General features: G+C 43.5%; 1 protein-coding gene across 2 annotated transcripts in view; it reads right to left on the bottom strand.

Moving 5' to 3' along the window:
• The window catches only part of prrc2c (proline-rich coiled-coil 2C), a 38,599-nt gene that overhangs the window by 13,029 nt on the left and 973 nt on the right, over positions 1-24,597 (bottom strand). For both annotated transcript variants that reach the window (XM_065956021.1, XM_020631916.3), the window contains exons 2-17: positions 12,510-12,679; positions 12,221-12,395; positions 11,941-12,050; positions 11,428-11,553; positions 11,031-11,329; positions 10,868-10,947; positions 10,196-10,332; positions 10,020-10,107; positions 8,685-8,856; positions 7,952-8,594; positions 7,691-7,863; positions 4,761-5,004; positions 4,361-4,571; positions 1,816-4,275; positions 694-857; positions 450-604 (exon numbers count right to left, since the gene is read on the bottom strand). In XM_065956021.1, coding sequence (XP_065812093.1) covers positions 450-604; positions 694-857; positions 1,816-4,275; positions 4,361-4,571; positions 4,761-5,004; positions 7,691-7,863; positions 7,952-8,594; positions 8,685-8,856; positions 10,020-10,107; positions 10,196-10,332; positions 10,868-10,947; positions 11,031-11,329; positions 11,428-11,553; positions 11,941-12,050; positions 12,221-12,395; positions 12,510-12,624 — 5,352 coding nt within the window. In that variant the 5' untranslated portion in view covers positions 12,625-12,679. The remainder of the gene's footprint in view (positions 1-449; positions 605-693; positions 858-1,815; positions 4,276-4,360; positions 4,572-4,760; positions 5,005-7,690; positions 7,864-7,951; positions 8,595-8,684; positions 8,857-10,019; positions 10,108-10,195; positions 10,333-10,867; positions 10,948-11,030; positions 11,330-11,427; positions 11,554-11,940; positions 12,051-12,220; positions 12,396-12,509; positions 12,680-24,597) is intronic.

Genomic DNA, 24,597 nt, shown 5'->3' with positions numbered 1-24,597 from the left:
AGGGAGACAATTTAAAAACATTTAAACTTCAGAGAGTCCCCTGAAAACAGACAGACTTATCTCCAGGTGCGATTTATATTCCAGATTTGAGAGTACTTGTGGCAACACTTTTGTAAACACTTAACTTGAGGGTTCGTATTGTAAACGACCTGTGTTTGAAAGCGTATCAAAAGAAAAATATTAACATGACCACAGGAGGAAACGTTTTCCTAATCCTAGCAAAAGGTTCTATTATGCTGCATGAGATGCCTTATTTTATTTTGCATGCAGTGTAGTCCTGGGCTGTGACCAATTCACACAAGTCTGATACAGTAATGTCAACATCCCCCATCCAAAAAAAATGGATCAGAGCAATTCATTTGAATGAAGCATTTCGGCTTGTAGTGTGATTGTAGTCAGAGAGGGTAAGTGATGCTTTACTACACGGGACAAACTTTCTCTCCACTCACCTGAGGGGTCTGCTCCTCTTTTTTCCGCTTCTCTTCATCCTGAAGCCGTTTCTGCTGCTTCCGTGAGACGACCTCCGTGAAGCCATCGTCGTTGGTGTTGGACTGCAGGTCCTCCGTAGTGGTGACCTCTGGGTGGTCGTCAATAATTACAACACCTACAGACACAGGTCAAATAGACAGTTTAATTCATTCTCCAGGTATGTGGGTCATCATTACAAGACAGAGTGTAGGTGTGTTTACTTACTGGCATAGTTATTGAGATCAAACTGAGAGAGAGCGTTCTCTTTGGGCTTCTTGGCGGCTTGTTTGGCGTCATCTTTGCGGCGAGCAGGCTGATCTTTAGCAGATCTCTGAGATGCTCCTCCAGCTGCTGATTGTGTCGCCTCTGAGTTCTGCTGGGCTGGAGGGCTGTTTAATTCAAGGACACGTTAGAGACAGACAGGTGTGAATTGATTGATTACATTTATTCTATTTACATGTCATGAGACTGCCCAACCCGTATGGGTTTACAAGATACCAGAAACACAGCTGCATCGGTCCCACAATTTAATTCAATCACCCATTTCACAAGTCATGATAAAGGTGCATGTTCCTTCAGTTGCTCTCTCATAAACATAGCATTGTGAATTTTCTACCAGGATTTATAGATCAAATCTGCTTCAAAAAGGGTGCCCTTTAAGCACAAGTCAAGTTTGAGATCAGTAAATTTAGCTGTTTTCATATATGTATTCCCGAAAACGTCAGGTAAACGTTGCAGAAGTGGCCAATGCAGCAACAGAGTCCGCTATACGACGCCTTAATGACTTTAGCTATATCAATGTGATTATAGTTCTTTAATCTAAATATCAACTAAAGAGCAGAGAGGAACATACTGCTGCGTCTTCACATCAGCTCACTCAGACTTCATGCAGAAATTCTATTAAAGGGGCTGGCAGGAGGAACTCCAGATGTCTGAGAAAAATTCAGCTGTTGGCGTTCACACATGCTGCTCACCCCTGAAAACGTCAGGAGTTTAGCACAAATGGGAAAGCAGCTTTTGAGTAAAATACTGATTTTTTCAGTGTGAATGTGTGGAAAAAAACAGCAGTGTAGATGTAATTTCTAAAGTAGGGGTCTCCTGGTAATACTCGTCTTATGCTGATACAGTTTATTACATTCTGAAAATGGAGCACCAACATTTGACTGAAATATGTGGATTGTGTAATACACTGAGTCAATAAAACAACAGGTGTACCGACTGAATAAAGCTGCAGAGTTATTCTGCTGCACACTGTTCATTGAGTCAGCTTCATTGTTAGAGTGTTAATGTAAGCAGACAAATAAAAGCCTGAAAATGAGAGACAAAGCCAGGATTGTTCACACTCACCCTTTGCGGCCAGCTTTGGCCCCTCCCCTCCTCTCCCCCTTGCCCCCAGTGTAGCTCCGGCCTGGTTTGGATCCACTGTTTCCTCTCCTGTTCGGCCTCTCCGTCGGCCTCTGGCTGGAGAAACTCCTCTTTGATGCAGGAGCTCCTTCACGTTTAAGAATCATCCCTCCATCAGGAGGGCTTTTGTTTGGGGTCAGAGAGCCTTGGGGAGGTGCAGGTGGTGGTGCAGAGGCAGTGGCTGCTTCTTTATTAGCCTCCTGTGCTCCCTTCCTTTCCTCTCGCTCTCTCCTCTCGTTGAAGTCACTGCTCTCTGAGGCTGTCTCCCACTCCTCGTTGGCCTGGTCTGAAGAGTTCTGGTTGGACAGGTCTGGGGACTTGGTACCGACAGCAGTGATTGGGGGACTGCTGGATTCTGGCAGGGGGGCTTCTGTAGGAGAGGGAAGGTCGGGGGCAGGCACAGAGGCTGTCCCCTCCGCAGGCACAGTTACAGGGGTCCCTGGAGCTCTAGACAGGGTGGGGGAGAGAGACACCTGGTTGGGGGCGGAGCTTTGGAGGGTAGCAGAAGGCACTGGGAGCAGAGGGACGGGGGGACTTGGAGCCATCTCCCCGCTCGCTAACACTGCAGCCTCCCGCTCTTTCAATCGTCTGAATCGAGGGGGTTTGTCTTGTCTTGGGGGCCTTGCTGGTCTGGATCGACGAGGCCTTTCTCTACTACTCTGAGGAGCCCCATCCCCAAATTTCTTTCCATCAGGTTTGGGGGGCCGTCGGTCAGCGGGGTGATTGTCATATCTGGGTGTGGACTCTGCGTCCTCAGGTCTGAATGTCTCCATGGGTTTAGAAGGCCACTGGGAGGAGGACTCTCTGGGGGGCCGTCTGAGAGGAGCAGAGCGGGGGCCGCCGCGCTCCCTCGCACCTCCTCGTCTGCTGTATAGACCCCCTCTTCCTCGCCGAGAGGGCTCTCCTTTAGGGAGGAACCCTGGCTTAGGCCTGCTGTCATCGTCCCCTCTCATTCCACTCTTCTCCCCTATATGAGGAGGTCCAAAGCCTGGTTTGTGGGGCCCAGAGCGGGCCTCCCCAGGCAGCTCTCTCCTCAGAGGACGGCTGGGTTTGGTGCTGGGCTCCCGGTCTGAGGGTCCTGTATCACTGGCAGACTCCCTCCCACCTTCACTCTCAGAGTCTGTGTCTGAGCCCCGCCTCCGCCTGCGTTTAGGAATAACCTCAAAGTCTGAGCTCTCACTACGCGTCTCGCTCTCCTCCCTGTTTCTAAAGGCTGCAGCGCCCCCTACAGACGGTAGATCAGAGCGAGATCGGGGCTCCCTGTAGGGGTACTCAGCCCGGCTTCGCCCACGACTCCCCCGGCCTCGACCACTGTAAGTCCCCCTGTAACTCCGGCCTCTGGAGTAATACTCCCCTCGACCGCGTCCTTTGAAATTCGAGTCTCCTGGCCACTCTCTGTCTCTGTCCTTGTCCATTTCCTTATCCCTCTCTCGGTCTCGGTCTCGGTCCCTCTCTCTCTCCCTCTCCCTCTCGTCTCGCCTGTAACCTCGAGGAGGAAGGTTGGACTCTTTCCTTAAGGGCAGTTTGGGCTCCTGATGTTTGTCATTACTGGGTAGTTTGTCTGTTTTTTCCTCCTGAGAGGAAGAGGTGGGAGCTCCAGATGAAGGCTGAGAGTCACGTGTTCTCTGATGTCCACTTGTTGTTTCCTCGGCTTCTGTAGCCTCTCTCTTGCCCTCCCCTTGAGGTCTGGAGCCCTCCGACAGAACAGCAGCTGCAGAAGGAGCTTTGGCTGACTGATCCTTCTTGGATCGGTCTCCTCTCTCGCCTCTTTCATGGCGTTTTTCCCTCTCCTCTCTTTGCTCCCTCTCTTCCTTCATGTCCCTTAGGACAGGTTTCTTTATGGGCCCAGACCTGCGGACAGGCCTCTCTCCTCCAGGTCCTTCTCGGCGCCCTGCCCCTGATCGCCCCCCCCAGCGCAGCTCAGCTTTCTGCTTGTTGGGTGCTGGCAGAGGCAGCTTCTCTTGTTTGTGTAATCCATCAGCAGGAGGTGTAGCCCTGCTGCTGCTCACAGCAGCCTGGGGGTAGAGTTCAGTCTGGGGCTTATCATCAGCCCGCTCTGTGTCCTGGAGCTCAATTGTTTTTGTACCCAGGGGGAGGCCTTCAAACCGGGGCTCATCCAGCTTAATGGAGTGGCTGGAGCCCTGAGAGACGGTCCTCTGGAGCATCGCCTGTCCCAGAGCCTCCACCTCCTCCCCGCTGGGGAGGCCGGGCTCCTCAAGGTCAAAGGCTGAGCTGACAGGGACCCTGTCCAGAGGCCCTGACCCGCTCTCTGGGCCTTGAGTAAAGGCTGACAGGGACTCTGAAGGGTCCTGGAAGAAGTTACTTTTATGAGCGTCCAATGTACTGTGGTCCTGGTTATACATTGAAAGGAGCCCCCTGTCCAGATCCAGACCTGAATCCATCCTGTACAGAAACAAATAATTTGTGATGAGGAGAATAATAGAAGCTTTTCACTTAATACATTGATTTATGTTTTTTATTTTTTTACCTGGGCTCCTTGTTATCGTCCCGTCCTTTGGGAGGAGTCACAGACGGTAGCGGTTCAGACTGAGGGTAAGGATCTGATCCCCACAACATCCGAGAGTCTGGGGACAGGCCGTGGTCTCGAATTGGTCTGGTCAGGTGATCGAAGGAGTCCGAGCTGGAGCTGGAGTTTTCACCAGGCTCTCTGCGCACGATCTGCTTTGGAGGCATCCTCCCTGCAGGAATCAACAGAGCGACTTTAAAGGCTTTATATGCGATTTTTCACACTTAAATGTAATAGAAATCAAGTATATCCTTTAAAGCCTAGTAGCCAAGTAAAGCCTTTAAAACAAAAAGCTCCAGAAAGAGTGAGTTCATTCAATCATAAAAATATGTCACTATTTCTATCCTTCCTGAACTCCTACCTTGATGGATGTTGGTCGGCATGTCCAGGGGGGGGCGTCCCGACATCATGCGGGGGTCCATGTAAGACTGCATCATGAGCCAGCGGGGGTCGAACCCCATGGAGGCCAGATGCTGGTGGTGGGGGCCAATGGGCTGGTACATGGAGCGGTGCTGCTGCTGGGAGGCTGGAACTCCTCCACCCCCTGATGGGGACATGGAGCCCCCACCCTGCTGCTGCTGCCACTGCTGCTGCTTCATCTGCTCCTAGAAGAAAAAATACATTTAAGATTTACAATCAATCAAGCGAAACATTTTAAAGAAACTATTAAATTATTTATTTTATTCTACATTACTAGAAGTTGTTTCAGTCAGTGACTCTGCCCTCATTCTGCTCAGCTCTTATGTCACACACGCACACCACATGCACGAGCAGAAGAACTTCTCTGTGTTCAGTGACTCTTTTCTAGCATACTTTAAATATTTTATTTATCAGTCCTATGTTCCCCGGCCTGGAGGAATTAATATCGTTAGATCTGTACTTTTTACTTTATCATGACAACACTATTATAAGCATTACTTCGTTTTACAGCTTAATAACATCCCTATCAAATATATTTTGTTGCAAAAAAAAGAAAAGAGAAAGGTTTAAGATGTGTCAATTTAATACATTTCTCTGATATGTGATAATGCCATAGTGCCAGGTTAAAGTGTAAGGTTTGGCATTTGATGCAGCGCTAGGAGACTTAATAAATTAAAAACAACTATTGGTTTCTTCTTTTCTAAGACCAAAAGAAAACCCACACAGCGACAGAAGAAGGACAAGGGTCTGATGGGAGTGCACACTTTGTCTCCTACTGTGCTGACATGTTTAATCTATTTGAAAAACATCTTTGTAGGAGGTCTGGAGGTCTCACCCAGAACATCTTTAGCAACAGAAATGTCTTTCCCTCAATATGATCAATATAATTGGTTTTCCAGCATAAACTGCAGCATGACAGAATAAACACATTAGCTCGGTTCTACGATCTCCCTGCTTTGGCAGATCGTCAGCACGTTAAAATCTTCACGATCTAAGATCGTTATATCGCCCACCACTAGTGCAAGACACTCGTTATTCTGTATCTGTACAGTATGATTTGACTACGGAATATATATGAGAGAGAGAAAGGGCGAGACAGTTGCTGATACGCTGCACAGACTTAACAGAGTTTTGGGCCAGTTGAGCCCGTTTATTCATTTATTAAGTATTCAGCCTGTCGTTATGTATCCTGTAGACCAGGGGTGCCCAAACAGTCGATCGCGATCGACAGATAGATCGCTGACTGATTCTCAGTCGATCGCGAGATGTTTAGTCAATATAAAATACAATTGTAAAATAGAAAAGTGATTTCAATTTCATCTCATTGCACTGTTTCCCACACACGATACCTGTGTTGGGAGCCCAAGTATACTTCCGACCTGTTTGTATTTAATTTTTCATTTATTCATGAAATTGCTGCGTGCATGAGAGAGCGAGCGAGAGAGCGAGCGGGGGAGCGAGAGAGAGAGCGCGCGCGCAAGAGAGAGAGTGCAGGCATGCGCAATGACGTGCAGGTAAAACCGGGAGGGTAAATGTTTTACAAAAAAGTAATATATAGAAACTATGCTACGAGTATTAAGCGCATTTGATGAAGCTGCAGCTACTTTTCTCTGCTCCTCTCTGCTGTCATGACTGTGAGCATCGCGGGGCACACCAACATACAGCGCAAACGCACACACACACACACACTTGCACTGGAGCGCCAGCCACCACGCGAACCTTTTTACTTTTAGTGCTACAGCACACAGATGATCCGTGATCTTTACGGATCGAGGTGGGAACACACATGACCCGGTCAAACGGTCGGTTGGACTTTACTCCGTTCACTCTCAGTGTCTGCAGCTAATTTAACAAAAGCAACATCATCTCACAGCAGCCTGCTGTAGTCTGTGAACATCTCCACACAGATTAAAGTTGTTTGTTGTAAACAAAATTAAGGGGAAAAACACATGTGATATAAATACAAACGTAATATTAAAATGTAGCCTACCCTAAAATAAGAGTTTTTAAAAAAAGTATGTCGATATTTTTACAGAACTCTCATTTATTATATCTGATATTATTTTCTGTTTGTTGTTTGAGTATTAAATGCGTTTGTAGGCTGTCGGTAAAGGCTATGGCTCACTATGTGGACTGGTAGATCTCGGCAGACTGGCAACTTTAAAAGTAGATCTTGGTTCAAAAAAGGTTGGGCACCCCTGCTGTAGACCAATCGTTCTGTACAGGTTTTAAAAAACTAACTGTCATGATTATAACGGTTGCTGCCATGACAGTGCTGTATTTCAGCTGTGCGTGTAGTGTTGGCTGCGCTGCTGCTGGCATGCACACTGCTCTGTGGAGTGAAACATATGTCTCTGTCGCTGATTTTCACTGCGTTGTTGTTAAGAAAACAATAAAAATAAGTAAAAGTCACAATCAAAATCATTTTGCAGGCCATACGCTAGGCCTATTTGCGAAGTGAGAGCTCAGATGAGATGTTTCCTCATTTCACACATATTTTTGGCCAGATTTGACAGATTGCATCGTCTAAATCCGCTGGTTCTCCTTTTTCATTTGACTGAAAGCCAAGATGTTAACAAAGGGGCGAAGTTATATTTGGTTAAGATACCAGTGCAGCTGCTTGTGTGTCCTTCTGAACATTATGTTGGGTGAGGTGACTTAACGTGAGATTATGGTGGTTGCCACCGTTCACCGCGGTGATCTTGTTTTTTTTTTTTTTACTGCAGTTATCCATTTTTGCGGTTATCGCGACAGCCCCAGTCTTTTTGTTTAAAGTTTGGAAACAATCTAGCTAGTCACACCCAACTTTATGACTAAACCATGAACATTTCAGCCAAAGTGGCTCAATCAACCAAATGAGGAGATTCTTACCTGCTGTCTGAGGAAACGAGGAGGCAGAGACTTTTGAAACTGTTTGGAATATCCTGAAGTGAGAGAAGGACGCATGGCTATTGCAGCTTCTCCTTCTAGCTGTGGAGGAGCCACAGGGACGTCCTCTCCACCAGGGGGGTCCATGTGAGGCAGAGAGAGGTGGGGCTCCTCAACTGCAGAAAAACAAACCAACAGGAGTGTTATTAATTAAACCTCATCAGTCATTGAGAAACATCACTCTGATACTCTGATCCAGCTAACCTCTGCTGTCCTTCATGTTGAAATAATCTCCGATAGGCACTGTAGTCCGCTCAGCCTGGTTCTCCTCCACCAGGGGGTCCACCTCAACCAGAGAGCCCTCACCCTCACTCTGAGGCTCTGGAGCGGTGGTCACTTGTCTGTGGATAGGGGGGCTGGGCTGAGGAGGCAGGTGGACCTCCTCCTGAACACTGGGTTCTTCTATCTCTCGCTCCACCCTCTCACTCTCTTGCTCTGCCCCCTCAGGCAGAGGAGCCGGCATGATGGAGGTCTGTGATTGTGAAGTTGGGATTGAAGGTCCAGGGCTGGATGCCAGATCAGGAGCAGGTGAGACAGTCTCCTCACTAGCAGCTCCTCCGTCATCAGAGGCGATCTGGGCAGGGGCAGGTTTACCCTCAGCCGACTGTTTGTGTTTTTCATTGAGACGCTTAAGTTTTTCAGCACAAGCAGCGAGTCGCTGTTCTTCCATTCGTCGCTCCTCCTCCTCTCTCCTCCTTCTTGCTCGCTCCACAGCTTCAGAAACCTCCACAGGCTTCTTTCGTTTCTGTCGCCAAGCCTCTGGGTCCTCATCAGCAGCAGGGGCCGCTGCAGCCGCCTGTGGTTTACTGACACGAGGCGCTCCGCCTCCAACAGGACGAGTGCCAGGCTGGAGAAAAGATTCATTAGCACACCTTTCACAACCTTATTGTAAAATTAAAAAGTGAAAATATGATGTGACATTTTTTAAATGTTTTACCTGTGGAGCAGCTGACTTGTACTGCCCGATATTGCCTGGTGATGGCGCTCTGGGATCTACATTGTCCATCCAGGAGGATTTACCACCCCCAAGGTCCTCAGAGCCCTCCTTCCAGACCTCCTGACTGTCTGGTGGACGAGATCTCATACGATCCACTTTACTCATCCACTCCCTGAAAATAAAGTCATTTAATTCAATGAAAACCCCAAAATTTATTAGAACTTATAACTTACTCAGGGAGAAGCCAAATACTCTCACTTCCACATCAAGCAGTAACAATCGCAAATATTATCACAAATAATGCCACCTGACGAAATCTGACTTGGTCATTGTAAGTGATTTTATTTTATTAACATTGTAAACACCAGTGTTCCCCGCACATCCGAAACTAAGACAGGCTGCCCAGGTTTATTTTCCTTAGAGAGGGAGCTGACCAAACATTCCTCCTGAATACATTGATTGACGTGCGTTGTCTTATTAAAACTAAAGCATTAGTTAAGCAAACTAAACATTTTTCTGCAGCTGCTTGCTGTGTATGCTATCCAGCATTCATAGTGTAAGGTGACCGTTGTGACATCATCAATAAGCACGGCTCCCCTGATGTAATAACAGAATATCCTGAGTAATGGTAACTAAGCGTCTCTGACGTACCACTGTGTGTTAGAAAGGAGAGGTGCAGGTGTGTGTTAGTGTGTGTGGATAAGAGAAGAGAAGTAAATTGCGCAGATTAAATTTGTTTGTTACACAAAAAAGGACAAATAGAGAATAAAGCTAAATTAATATAGCTATATACCAGAGATTGGGAATCAAGTGCAACTGGAGTCCAAGTCTCAAACTCCAGTCGCATACAAATGTGACTTGAGACCTGACTTGGACTCACTCCTCAAAGACTTCAGACTCGACTCAGACTTGAGGTTTGTGCCTCATGCACAATCTTGTTTTATTGTATTTCTGGCATCATTAAGAGCTGACACTGTATGTCTGTTCATTTGTGCACGATATGAAAATCTGTTTTAGAGACAGAAGGCCACTCTTCAGAATAATCATCATGTAGTGTCTTGTGTTGTTGATTAAGGCAAATCTAAGAAAAATATTATAAACTTATACACAGTCAGAATAAATAATTTAAATACAATAAGTCAAACTATCTCAAGTTCTTTAAAAAGTTCAGGACATAGGGAATTTGTGCAAAGTAGCATACTAATCTAAAAAATGAACTCATGCTCCGTAAATCAATAAAAATGAAATAATTTATACCAATAAAGACTTCTGGGATTTATATTCAGTGAAGCAGAGATGACTGCAGGACAATGACAGTAAAAATTAGATTCTCACCAGTTTTCTCTTTTCTCTTTATTAGCTTGGTTCTCCTCATCGTCACTAAAGTTCAGTTTCTCGGTGTAGTCCACCTCCATCTGAGCTCCTGTTTACAGAAAAGAAAAGGAAGATAACTGTGAAGTCAGCTGATTGATTAAACACCAATGTCCATGAGGTAAAGTACAGACACTCACCTGCCCAGCCCTCATCAGTGTCAGTGTCCAAGTTGTCGAGCTCTTTCAGTTCATTGGCGCTGACGATGGAGGGTCTGTCCGGGTCCTGAAGCCACGACTGAGGCGGGGCCTGCTGAGGTCGAGCTGCGCGAGGACCCCTGAACACCAGACAGGGAGACAAGGATGAGAAAATCCACTATGAGAGCTAACAAATTTACACCCTGCTCTACATTACTTTACACAAACCTGAAACCTGAACTGAATATTCATGACGTTTTTGTGTCATCTGCCACGTTTGTGTACAAAGCTAAAAACACTAGATTTCCTTCAGGTTGATGCATGTTTCAGACATTTTATGCTCTTTGATGAGGAAAATGTAAATAATTCTCTCTTTTATACCAGCTGGTAGGTTCTCAGATTCTTTTATTATTTCAATGACCATAAATGGTATGAAGACAAGGAGCAGTGGGAGTTCATTTTGTTTAAGATGGCCTGTAAAAGAAAAAATTATAACTTGAGAATAATTTACAGAAGTTTCACTTTCTTCTGAGGTCAAAACAGAGATTGTGTTTATTAATAATAAGGAAGAATTCAAAGTTTGTTACTTTGAGCAGTGATAAAACAAAGTATGGTTAATTATTTGTCAGCTTTAACAGCCGAATCATGTGATAGGCCTTAAGGATGGGAACTTACTTGGCTCCATCTTGTGGTACAGGGTATCGGAGGTTTCCTTGCCCCTGGCTAAAAGTCATCTGAGGATACGCATGAAACATCTGCAGCAAAAACAGAAATCATCGTCAACAGGCTGAAGAAGAGACTAACAACACAAATTGACACTCTGTGATATGTGACTTACGTAGGGTGGCATCATGCTCCTGAAAGCTGGGTCAAAGTGAGTGGGCACCCCCACAGGAGGCTGCTGCCCCCCGTTCAGTTTGGGCTGAGGGGGTCCTGAGGAGGGGGGCAGCCTCTCCCTGCCCTCAGTCTTCTCCCTTTGACTGTCAGCTGTTAAAGCCCGCCCTGACTCATCAGCCTCCGCCGGTGGTGTCGAGGTACCCGGACCAGTACTGCCCTCCTCTGCAGCCTTGCCGTCCATCTCAGGGCTGGGTGCAGTGATTAAATTCCTGCCTCCACCCTCACGCCAACTGCCAACATCTTGATGAAACAGAAATGTATTTTAGACTTCACATCATCAGGTAGACAAAAGGAATCAGTGAGCACTTAGATGTTTGTGTTCCAGATGGTGTCCTTACTTTGAGGTCGGAGGCTGGGTCCTGGTCCATAGGGCTCCTCGTCCTGACCGTCACTTTTCTCCGCCTCGCCAGCTGCCTGCAGGCTGGGAAACTCCTGGTGAAAATGGCTGCTCACACGAGGAGCTCCTGTACAGAACAACCAATAACCACAAGATCAAAAAAATACAGTTGAAAGCAGTCCATAAATGATCACAACTTCTTCATGCCACATTCTCTGAATCTTTTAGAGTGTGCCAGCCTTGAGGAAATGTGTAAAACTGTGCAGGAAGTAAGGAAGGATAACCTCTAAACTTTGGTTTAAGAGGTTTTAAGTGGAGCCGAATTATCAGCAGAGGTCTCCTCCTTTAAACAGATTCAGTAATTAAAACCAGTAAAAACACATTTATTTTATTCTCACAGGAATTCACTTCATTTTTTTGTTTGTAGTAAGAGTTACAATGAGAGGCAGTGTGGATGACAGGAGTGATACATGTTATACGAGTCATAGTAATACAGAGTGTGGAGTGTTTTTACCGTCCAGCTGTGTCTGCTTGCTGTTGGCCCAGGATCGGCTCACCCCAACAGTCGGCTCCTGAGTCTGGAGCACCACTGGTTTGATCTGGGGTGGGGGAGTCTCCTGTTGCCTGTGGATCCCAAAACCGGTCAGTTTACAACATTCATATCCTAAAATGGTTGACAAACTCCTCTTACTAGTATCTCAAATAATTTATGTTATTCTGCTAAGCGTGCATCTTCATTTAGACAGAAGCTACAGTTGGTCAGGTTGTTTCTGCAGAAGTTTTTTTTAACTTACCTCTCGTCCCCGGCTTCAGGTCGAGATGCCCAGCCACTACCGTCTTTGGGGACAATGTTGACGTTCGGGTCGTTTCCCTTGTTCTCGGCTTTCAGGCTGGGCAGGTTGGCTGGAGGGGGCATGCGCCTGCTGACAGCAACTTTGCCCAAACTCTGGAGCCCATGTCTGGCAGCCACTGGGATGAAGTAATCAGCAGGTCAGTGATTTAAAAAAAGTCATAATGCCAAAGCCCACTCACTATATTTATCACAGTGTGCAGGGCTAATGGTGGTTAACAGTAGGGGCTCACCTGCAGTTTTCTGGGTTTCCAGAGATTTGCCCTTGTAGGTGTTGAAGAGGCTAAGGGTTGCATACTTTGTTTTGCCATCCTTTGCCTTGGTGCTCTGCCCTGACTTCTCGGACATTTCGCTGGAAACTCATTGAGTCTGGTCCTTTGGCCTCGCCTCCAGAACCAGCCTCCTTCAGACAGACAGGAAGAAAAGAACATTTAAAAAGGCACAAAGTTACCAGCATTGTCCTCTTCTGGGTTTACGGGCTTCTTCTGTTTTCATATCTAGTTCTTTCACAGACCACAGTTCTGGGGTAAAGATCCTTTGGTAGAAACGGGGCTTAACCGTAATGTCTAAAGCTGGCATAAAGCTGTCCTGAATCTGATCTTGTTAAAAAAAAGAAAAAAAAAAAAAGAAAAAAGAAAAAAAAAAAGTAAATAATGGTCAAAGAATAACAAACAACAGTGTGGAGATACTTATTTTAAAGCAAGCAGAATGTCAGTAATCAGTTTTGTTACCCAGATATAATGTCTACTCTTCTCACAGCACTAGTATCAGAGAGACAATCATTGTAGGCTCAAAGTAATGTACCATTAACTTCTGCAGCAAGCCTGAAGAGAACACATACCGTTAAGTCAATAGTTAAATGCAGGACTTAAAACCAGCATATTGCTTTTTTACTAATGGTCCCTAATTTTAAAGGATGGAGACTGAGTGTGAACAGTGATTCTAGAAAAAATGAACACACTATATGTCCACAAGCAAACAGGCAAACAGAGCAGGAGTCAAACACATGGACACAGAACTCAGAAGTACAAGGTGAGTTTGAGTAAGCAGCACCAAGGACAGAAAGAGAGCATGTTCAGGCTGCAGTGTCGCTCCTAAGTCAAAGAGAGGGCATTTATTATTAACGGAGCAATGCTGGAACAGTGTCTGAGTGTGTGTGTGTGTGTGTGTGTGTGTGTGTGTGTGTGTGTGTGTGTGTGTGTGTGTGTGTGTGTGTGTGTGTGTGTTGGGGAGCTGACAGCTCTGATGAGCTCTGTCTCCATCTGCAGGGTTGGAACACTTTGTGAAGGAACAGGCACTTAAAAGAAAAGTAAGTTTGTTTGAAAACAGCCTGGTTCTGAATATGTAAAATTAGGTCAAAGTTCTGACCCGGGACAAAAAACACTGGCTGATTTTAATGTTCTTTTTATGAGAAGAGGGAAATAATCAGTATCAACTTTAATGTCAGTCAAGCTTAGTAATAATAAAAATAAAAAAAAACAGTAAATGGACTTGAACTTATATAGCACTTGGATTGAGGGTGTATGTGTTTAGAAAACTGGATGGTTAAATGTTTGCACCCTCACTAGTTGGCAGAAGAATTACAAGTTGGTTAAACAAATTATTAATATTTTTACATGATGCTGTAGCCATATAGTGCATTCGCACATGCACAAACTCCTGAGAAAGTCCAGAAGTTTTGTGTATGAACACAAACAGACACATTTTTCACTCAGACTTTATCAAGAGTTTTTCCTTCCAGCCCTGTTGTATGTAAAAAGTCTGAGTGAGCTGATGTGAGAAAGCAGCAGGATATATTCAGGAGAATTCATCTTAAGCGAGTAGGGGTGGCAGGGCTCGACATTATAACAGTTAAAATACTGCCTGAAAAAAAGAAGAAGACAGTAACACCTTCTCAATTTTCACAGCGCATTCCTGTCATACCAGTGTTTTGTCAGTAATTATTTTCTAAACGTCGCGCTAATAACTGCAACAGCATCAATGTAAGGCAGTTGCAAGGCACAGTTGAAAGGTAGCCGACGGCTTCACTGCTGAGTCCCGTGAGCGCGCTCGCTTGTCTTGAATTGTACACTCGCACACAGATTTTAGCGCAGGTATTCTCTGATAAAAAACATGTTTGGTAAAACGGTTTTAAAACCATCAGATCCCAACAAAAGCTGAGCTTAAATCAGCATTCAAAGGAAGAAAATCACCGGAAGAGTCGAGAGTGACAGCAGGGCATGATGGAAACAGAAGGGAGAAAAGTTTCAGCCACAGTGACAGACAGCTGGAGGAGCTGGAACACGATGCAGCTAAATTTCCCCTTAAAGTTAAATACTAGTTCCTGGTAAATATGAAAGTTATTCACAAAGCATTTTAGCTCTTAATAGGTCATATTATGCCCTTTTTGGGGGTTTGTATATTTAACCTATGTACCTACTAAAGTATGGTCACAATAGCTCAAGTTTGAAAAGTGTCTGTTTTCATGTACTGCCACTTGATGCACCGGCTCGCTTCTGACTCTCTCTCCAAGGCTCTGAAGTCTGATCTGATTGGTCGGCCTGTCGGCTCTGCCGTAATTGGTCAGTCACTCAGCACGGTTCTCGTAAATGTCACGCCCCTTCTACCATATTGGGAATGCAGCCACTTTGGCTCCGAGAGGAGCAAAAACATTAGCACCTTAGCACTACTGTGCTACCGCAGGCTACGGCATATCCTGGGCGTGCTACTGAAGTTAATATGGGCGTGCAACATGAGCTGCTGGGCTTGCCACAACGAGCCAATGGGTTTAGATCAGTGATATCACACTGACAAGACGTCACACTGGCAAAAAAAAGAACCGAGCGTTACATGCAGCTAACGCTGCAGCTAACGCTGCAGCTAACAGGAGGAGGTAGGAGAAGCCGCATTTTCGTGGACTTTGAATTTTTGCACATAGATGTGCCTAAACATGCACAGGACACTTGGAAAACACACTAAAGAGCATATAAAACCAGAAAAAGCATAATATGACCCCTTTAAGAGAGCTCCTAAAGTAAAGATCTAAGGATGAAGAGTTTCTCACAGAGAAGAAAGAAGGGGAAAAAGGTGATCATAACAATTCCAGCTCTATCACAGCCTCATATTAAGATCAGTCAGATATACAGTTACCAGCATGATGAATAAACATGAACACATAAATATAAGAAAAATACAAAATATTTGATATAATTAGAGCTCAATTAAAAAAATAAAAGGAGTAATTCACTCGAGTGAATTGGTGACTGTTATTTTTAGAATAAAAAGTAACGTTCCTGGGCCAGTGGTTACAATGGTCAGTGATCTTTGAAAACTAGCGGCCACTGGCACCACTGGCAAATTTGACTTAATGTCAACCCCTGGGGGTGGTGACATTTATTCCTTGAAATCAGTGCACAACCATAGATACAGTCAGCATCAAGGGGAATGCACAGAAAACGTCACATCCGTTTTGCACTGAGGGGGAAAGGATTTTTTTCCCCAATGGGACGCCCCAACTCTGACACAACCCCTTCCCATTCTTCTCAGCTCTTATGTTGATATTGTGATTCTGTTGGGCTACATTTAGCATTGATATAAAAACAAATGTCGTCGTTATAGCGTTGTATAGCAGACCTAATAGATTTGTTGTCTTTGTGCTTTTATCATAAACCCTGCTGCTCTTGGACAGTGAGATGACAAATATGATGTAAAGTTAAAAATTTTAACTTTTAAACATTTATTATTGAAGTTATGTGTATCAAATAATGACACCCTGCCTAGCAGGCACAGTTCAGCCTGAATGTATACTCCGTATATTAACTACATAATCATTTCACCTCACTCCTGCCAGTTAAGGAAAAGATGTAGTATTGTATTTCAAACTGCTCTACACCTTTGTATTCAGGGTTTTCATGTCTCTGTCCGCTAGGTACTGAGGGTTCAGGCAGAAGCTTTTGTGTTGTGTTTTTGTGTATGACTAACGGTGCATGGGGGACAGTGCAGGCTAGACACACACTCAATATTTTCTCCTACATCTTCTATTTCTTCTGTTGGTTGTTGATGACTAAAAGCAGAGAAACAGTGACACTTGAATGTATCACTTCTGTTGGTCTAAATATCAGCAGAAAAAGTCTCCAGCTGTCTGAAAATAGTACCCTGACAGACAGTATCAGAAAGAGAACAAGGGATTCTCATACCTTAAGAGGAAACAGAGTTTTCAGCATACGCCATTTCAGTCCAGACAGACAAACTGATTTAAGAAACAGCAGTGACAAAGGATGACTGTTGTGCGCTGCATTTAGTCCTTGTTTGGGAAAGTTTCAATTAAACACATCACTAGGACACTCCATACAATGATTTCCGTTTGGTATGATAATATTATTTATAAAATGGTCAGAAATAACAGGAAATGCACAAATTTCTGTCAAATAAGGCGATACAGACTCGTAGAATATACTGTTGTACACGGGTCGAACGTTTACTACAGCGCGTATAGTCACCCCCTAAAAGGCCCATTCTGAGCCAGGAAAACCCCTGATATAGAACTGCTGTGATAAAGCAGAGTTTGAAGGACATTTTGAAACCAAACTGCTTACCATTTGGACACTTTTAAAAATAAAAGCACCTGAAGATATAGTGGAAAGAAGACTAAAGATATGATTGCTTTCCTCACTTATATTTCTTTTATTTGTCCACATTTAATGGAGCATGATATTTGAGTTGTCACGACACCAGATTTTTATGTTTCAATACGATTCTAGTAAAAACCAGACAATATTGATACTGGTTTAGATACCACAGCATCAAGAATAGAACTTCTAGGGACCCAATTTTGCCATTTTACTGCGGTATATGAAAAAATAAATATTGGGAAAAAAATAAAGAAATTTCCTTGTTGTAGCGCTCACCTTCACAGTTCATACCCTGGTTGCCGACCTACTGTAAAATCTGGTGTATAAGACGCACTTTTAATACCTATTTTTTCATCTTTAAAGTTGGCTGCGTCTTATACACCGGTGCGACCAATATACCAGTATAAAATACTGAAACACGCACCGTCATTACAGCGGGTGCAGCAGCCACTAACTGCGACCTGATGCGATTAAAAACCCATCTCCAATCATTGTGCATTAACGTTTGAACTGTTAGAAAGGAAGCATTTTGAAAACATGAGTGCATGCTGTGCTGGAAGAGACGGTGACACAGACCAGGCTGGCTGTGTGACTTTTTCCACATCTTTTCTCCCTCACGAGGTCATAACCATGCATTTACAGAAAACAGTGGTATATTGTTCCATAAATAAACCTTGTGGAGTGCTTTTTGAATTGAAAGAGTCCTATATTAAAGTTAAAGAGTGACCAGCGGAGTCGGGCAGCGCGACTCGCAAGCTAGGAGTCTGTGCTTCACAACTTTCCCTGCAGGCTGAGAGCTCAACTACCGTACTGTAGCTAGTAGGAGTGCAAACTCCCGAAAGTGAAAACAGACAGGACTTTAAGAGCGACACAGCTGCACAGAAGCTGCACGTTGTAGACATCGCTGAACACAATATAAATCGCCATGCAATAAAGACAGTTTAAACTGTTTTTCTCTCTAAGAGAGACCTTCAAAACAGTGTGCGTCTTATACCGGTGCAACTTATATTCTGGATTTTACGGTATGTTTTACTTTAGCCAACTATCCTGTTCCCATAATGTAATTTTCTATTTTGCTTTTACATCAATTAACGACACCTACAACTTCTGTTTCCAATAAAATAATGAAATTACACACTCTGAAGACTTAAGTTTATTGCCAAGAATAAGCACATCTACATTGTTTTTAGTTAGGAGCGTTGTGGTGTGACCGTGATTCCAGCTGTGCTGAACATTCAAGAAAAAAAGGTTTAAACTGTCTTCCTGAGTGACGATGTCTATTGTGTTCAGTAACGTCAACAACGTGCAGTTTCTGTGCAGCTGTGTTGCTCGTTTAGTTGCGAAGCAGAGGCACAGAACGGCTGGCTCTTGAGTTGCGCTGCCAAATCCACTGGTCACTCTTTAACTTCAATTTATGACTCTTTCAATCAAAAGAGCACTCAACAAGGTTTATTTATAGAACAATACACCCCCTTTTTCTGTAAATCCTGATTATGACCTCATGAATAAGTCTCCCTCCTCCACTCTGATGTTAGTCAGTTACATTTCTAGCAGGGCTATCAGCTCTGCAGTCATAGTGGCCACAGTAAGGGGGGGGGGGGGTCTAGATAGGAGCGGACCTCTGCTGGCGCGCGCTGTGCACTACAACCCCTCACCTCCATACATTATATCTGAGTCAGTTTAACAGAAAAAGTAGTGTTTGTATTTTCAGCGGTATTAAAAGTACCGGTAATACCGCCGGGATTTCTAAATACCGCCCAAGCCTAGACCCAACAAGATTTCTTGTTTTTAATTATAATAATAAAAATGCAAGCAAACTCCTACACAGTGTCCAAATGACCCAAAACAATGCCAATGTTTGACAATAATGTAAACCGAGACAGGACGACATGAGCACATATTGCTTGCGTAAACACTAGGAAAAGTCTGATGAACGGGTAGGATCTGAAAGTACATCATACAGCTCTTTGCTTACGGCAACGCAATATAATCGCAAGAGCAGTAAACCTTAATCTGATAACTACTGTTTAACCAGTTTTGTCCCCAATTAACAGCCCCTCTTCTCGTGCACTGATTAACGTAGATCAAGCCCACTTCCAGAGTGATTTCTTTCACCTACAGGCTATAAATTGATTCAGCAAGCTCAAGTAGCTGAAAAGCCCAAATACAAATGTCAGACGTTCACAGACAGCCTGTTGTGACAGAACATCCACCTGGTTTATCAGGGCTCTTTAACCAATGACTTGAATAAGTATCAGTACTAGTCCCCATCAAAAGCACTGTGGTAATGTTGTACATTTTAAACAGCACAGGTCTCTTAACTTTTCTGGCAGAAACCCTGAATCCTGATGAAGCTGTATATGAAAACTCGGCTGAGTGTTGCTCATGGATCTGGCAGGTACGACTTAGCATTTGAGAAAACTGACAGGTAAAAACATCATAAATTTTGTTCAAGTCTTTCCTGTGCAGCAGAGAGGCTTGACGGGATATGGCAAGATTTATACTACAGCAGAAATATTTCATCAACTCAACTGAAAACTACATCACTGCAGTGGGTTTAGTACATTAGAAAAGCTTTATATTTGTTGTGGTGTTTTTGTTCAGGGAAACAACTCTTTACGGCACACTGGTGCTCCAACTACAAGATATCAGCTTACAGAGACTTCAAGGAGCTTTTGATGGTATCCTGAGAATATTATTCGGTAGAGCCAGTCATTGGTTTTGAGGCTTAAGGGGTTAGTACCGTTAGTACAAATTAGGCCTAGGCAATATGACAAAAGTGTAATCACGATAAAAACTGTCATATCAGTCGATATCGCTAATTCTCACGGTAATTGTCAATCATTATTTCTTTCAAATTTAAAAGCTGATTTTTGCTCCTGAGTGAAAGTTGAAGAAACCAGATGGTAAATTATGGTTTAATTATACTTTATTGTCAGAGACATTTCACCATCATAAGCTCAGTGCACGGAGCTGGAAAACGCTAATATGACAGTTTGTTGCTATGCAGTGTGGCGATCGCCAATTTCGGCTTTTTCCATTCCGCTCCAAATGTCTGTTACCCTGCCTTCGGCTATCCCTGCGAGATGATTGGCTGTTCCTCGTCTCTTTATTGTCGGGTGGCAACTAGCGTTCAAGGCGCATTAGCACCCCCGTTTCCCAGTAGCTGAATGGTTTAACTACAGGTGTAACTCTATCAAACATTTTCAATATTTATAATGACAAATTATATCGTGATAATTATCGTTTTATCGCCAGGCCTACTACAAATTATGACAAAAATAAGGTTTGATACCAATCCAAGCAGTGGGGACATTTTTATAGATGCATTTTATGTATACATTTTTGTCCCTTTTAAAACCATGGTCTTTTATTGTGCTTTTTAATGTAAATCATTCAATGTAATGTCTAATCTGCAGCACAAAAGAATAAAGCATTAAGCTCTACAGTCAGACATGATTATTTGCATGATTGACTTTTCACTTGAATTAACTGAATAACTTCCTCATAAACAAGGGAGTTTAGTAGTGTAGAGGGTATAAGCCCCAGCAGATTTGAAGTTGACATAAATGGAAGCACAAAAAGTTGGTTGGCTTAGATCTACATCTAAGTTTAACCTGCGGGTCTGCTCAGATGACCCACCTGTGCAGGGCTCATGCACATCAAGCTTTTGTTAACAGCGGGACAGGTGACTAACGTGTGATGCAACAATAAGAAGTGGTGTAGATGGCCTGAATATTATGTGCTAAAAGAGCTGGCTTCTATTTCATTGTTTCCATTGAAGTGTTAAGTATTGTAGTGTTGTCTCCAAAGAAAAAGTAATTGTATTATAGCTTGTTAATCCTCTTTTGGTGTACTGGATAAGTTAACACCTTATTGTAGAGGTTGTTTTTGTTCAACACATTCTCAGTGAGAGTGGTGGACATACTTTTTCTGGGTTGTGTCACTCATCAGTACTGTGTGTGTCTGTTGTACAGCGGTCTTCAAATCCCAGTTCTCAATGAAATGACAAATGATGGTAACATGACTCCGTGGAGAGTACTTTCCACCAGTCTGTGGTAACACTTAGTCGACACGTTGCAAATCAGCCCTCAACTCTGCTGCTCTTTCCTCATCCATTTATTCCACTCTCGTAGCTGTTGTTTGGTGTGATGGTGGCTTGTGATGTTTGATAACTCATCTGTTTTGATTTTATGAAGGACAAGAGATATTCTTAATAAGGTGTGTCACTGACATGACTGACAGGCAGGTGCAGTGTAGCTGAGCCTGACCTCAGCTCCAGCTGTTAGCCTGCCGTTAGGTTGAGACAGCATTTTCAACATAACCTCCATGGACGGATGGTACAGTAACCAATGGATGATGTCACTGAGGCTTTGTCCATGTTTATCTAAAGTCTATGGCTCTAAGATCAAATGGTTAAGCACTGAACAAGTATTTCTGTGACATGTAAGTTTAGCGCCACATATCTGTCACTGCACGTTATAATTGTCTGTTATGCCGAAGTACATCCACACATCACTTTTCCTGCTCACGGCTGACATGGCATGTAACGCTAACCACATTGAACTATTGTAGCCGGAACAAACACGTGCAAAGGTGCACCCGTAGTGAAATATAACCTTATGCTGTATCGCCTAATGACAACAAAAACAAGTACTTACAGAATCTTAGCCATGCATAATTAGAATTGTATCTAAATATTTGACTTTATGTTTCCCCTAGTTAAACTGATGATGATTGAAAGCCACTTTAGATTATTGTGGACCTCCAGGACCAGGACATCAACACCACTGACAGGGGCCCCCCTGGGAGTTGATGGTGAATTAGTTTAGCACAAAAGGAAACTGGGAAGAGTTATTTTCCATTCAACAGATATTTGAGTTCTTAAGGCCATGACACACCAAGGAGACCGCTGGCTGTCGGTGAGCGGTCGTCGTCCTAGTTTTTGCGGTGTGTCCAGCTCTGTCGCTACCCGTCTTTTTGGCCAAGACAAAAGGCGGCCCCACAGGCTGCCTTCATCGCCACTAGTTCTTTGCCGTCTGTTTGGTGCATCAGGGCACATGAATTACTGTTGATGCAAGTTAAAAATGTTACTTCCATACTGGGTTTGAAAATGATAAAATCTTTGTTTATTCCTCATTAGCTAATATTGAAAAGAACCTCAGCTTAAAAAATAATTTCAAAAGGCTTTCAACCTAAAGCATGCATTCAGGAAAACACAGAACACAGATAAAACACTCTGATGAAGGCCACAAGATGAAAAGCGTCTAATTAGTTAATAAAGTGGATCTTCATACTACAAGTGTTGCTGGAGCTTTTTGACACACTCTAGCCTTTCACTCTTAGTGCACCTAGTTGGTGAAGTTGTGCCAGAAGACTCTGCTTCTTCAGAGATAAAACACAGACAGAGAGAAGGGAAACTCGTCTGATACAGACAGCACAACATATTTCCAATGGATAAAGAAGTGATATTTAGAGGGAAATTTTGTACGAGTCCATACATTTTCTTTAAGTAAAGTCCTGACAGTACTGCAGATGTGTTGGCATTTGTTCCCGAGCTGGCCTGAATTTACGCTACTCCAGGACTAACCTAAGCACGGTTACCTCTTGATTTTAAGATGATCTTATTGCTTTTTAAAGCTCTTAATGGTCTTGCATCCCCCTATTTACCCGATTTGCTTTTAACTTATGAGCCCACCAGAGCCCTCAGGTCTTCTGGTAGTGGTCTTTTAATTGTTCCAAATGTCCAAACGAAAACCTATGGTGAGGCATCTTTTTATTACAATGGCCCCTGTCTGTGGAACAATTTACCAGGAGACCTGAGGGCAGAACACAATGTAAACATTTTTAAAAGCAAACTCAAGACATACCATTTTAGTAAAGCTTTCAACTGAATCTCATTTCATCAAGTTTTATTACATTATGAACCTCCTGTGTTTCTTCATTTAGAATAAATGATAGCGTTTCCTCAGTACCTGTTCTTATCTAGTTATTTTTACCTTAGTTTTTGGATTGTGGGATAGGGGTGGGGGAGGGAGTCATGTTGTTGCTGTTGGATTTATGTTGATGTAAAGCACTTAGTGATACATTTGTTGTACGGAAAGTGCTATACAAATGAAGTTTGATTGATTGATAAGGCAGTAATACAACTCATGAACGGCTTTAAGTAATTATGAAGCGTGCTTAGTTTACCAGACAGGCATTTTTTTTAAATAAAGGGACGGGCGGTCAAGTGTGCGTCTGCACATATGAGAACACACAGAACATGACAGCTACTTTACTGACTTTGTGGCTTATTTTGAGTCATGTTAGTCAGATACATCCAGAACACATCGAGGTTTCTCAATAATGAAAGCTTGCCAAGGAAGTGTACCGTGCTTGAGCACGGATCGGAGCACTCACACTAGTCAAACTAACTGGCCTTTAGGGGTGAAGCGTTCTTTGGCACGGTACGGATTGCGTAGTGTGAGTATGCCCTAAATTAATATTTGGACCCTCCAAGAACCACTTCCATCTCAAGATGTAAATCTATGATCTGGGAGATCACTGACTGATTGATCAATATTTAACATTCAAATCAATACATCTCTGAATAAGAACTGGTCAATTAGGACTGGGTAAGATATATCAATATAGTGTTAAGCTATATTAAGTAGTAAGAGCATTTAGTTAATATATACGTATATATAATTAAAGATACCTTACAAAAAGGTTATACATTTCTTTAGTAGACACGTCAGTTACCTATTTCTCCTCTCTCTGTCTGTCCCTCTTTACCTTGCTCCTCCTCTCATTTGTCTGTCCCTATTCATCCTGTTACTCCTCTTTTTTGTCAGTCCCACTTCTCCAACCAGCCTCTCCTCTTTTGTCTGTCCCTCCTCACCTTACTCCTTCTCTCTCTTGTCTGTCCCTCTTCACCCTGCTCCTCCTCTCTCCCTCTACATCCTGCTCCTCTCCTCTCTCCCTCTTCACCCTGCCCCACCTCTCTCCTCTGTCCCTCTACATCCTGCCCCACCTCTCTCCCTCTACATCCTGCTCCTCTCCTCTCTCCCTCTTCACCCTGCTCCTCCTCTCTCCTCTGTCCCTCTTCACCCTGCTCCTCCTCTCTCTCTCATCCTACTACTCCTCCTCTCTTTGTCAGTCCCTCTTCTTCACCATGTTCCTCGTCTCTTTGTCTATCCCTCTTCACCCTGCTCCTCCTCTGTCCCTCTCTGACCAAAACTTAAATGCCACCTCCAACACAAAATACAGAGCTGTGTGTTTTATGCAGGTAAGGAACTTCTTTTTTTTTTTGCCTATATGACATTTGGCATATTTGGATTTGGCTTATAAATTTACCTTGTTTCTATCTCTATCCCAATTCAGCTAAAAAATACCAAGATCATATTTTTGATCCCTATCACCATTCATATCCAATTAATCAATGATTAATTATAACAACCATGACATAACAATAAAAATAAATATATACACATCAAGAAATGTAGCTCAAAATGACTTATAAAAAGGTGTCAAATAAAGGAGAATGTAAATTGAAAAGCTAAAACAAAAGCGTATTAAAACAAGTACATCAAACACATGTAAGCATGCTTTGCAGGGATACAGATCACAGTTGTAAATGTCCTGTTACATTGTTGAGAGCTGTTCATGTGCAAATGCAGTGATTGGACATGTTGAGTGCTGTGTGCAGAGAAAGAAACCGTGCTGGTGT

This window comes from Labrus bergylta, chromosome 6, assembly GCF_963930695.1.
Source record: "Labrus bergylta chromosome 6, fLabBer1.1, whole genome shotgun sequence".
NCBI lineage: Eukaryota > Metazoa > Chordata > Actinopteri > Labriformes > Labridae > Labrus > Labrus bergylta.
This window is presented reverse-complemented; position numbering and strand designations above follow the sequence as displayed.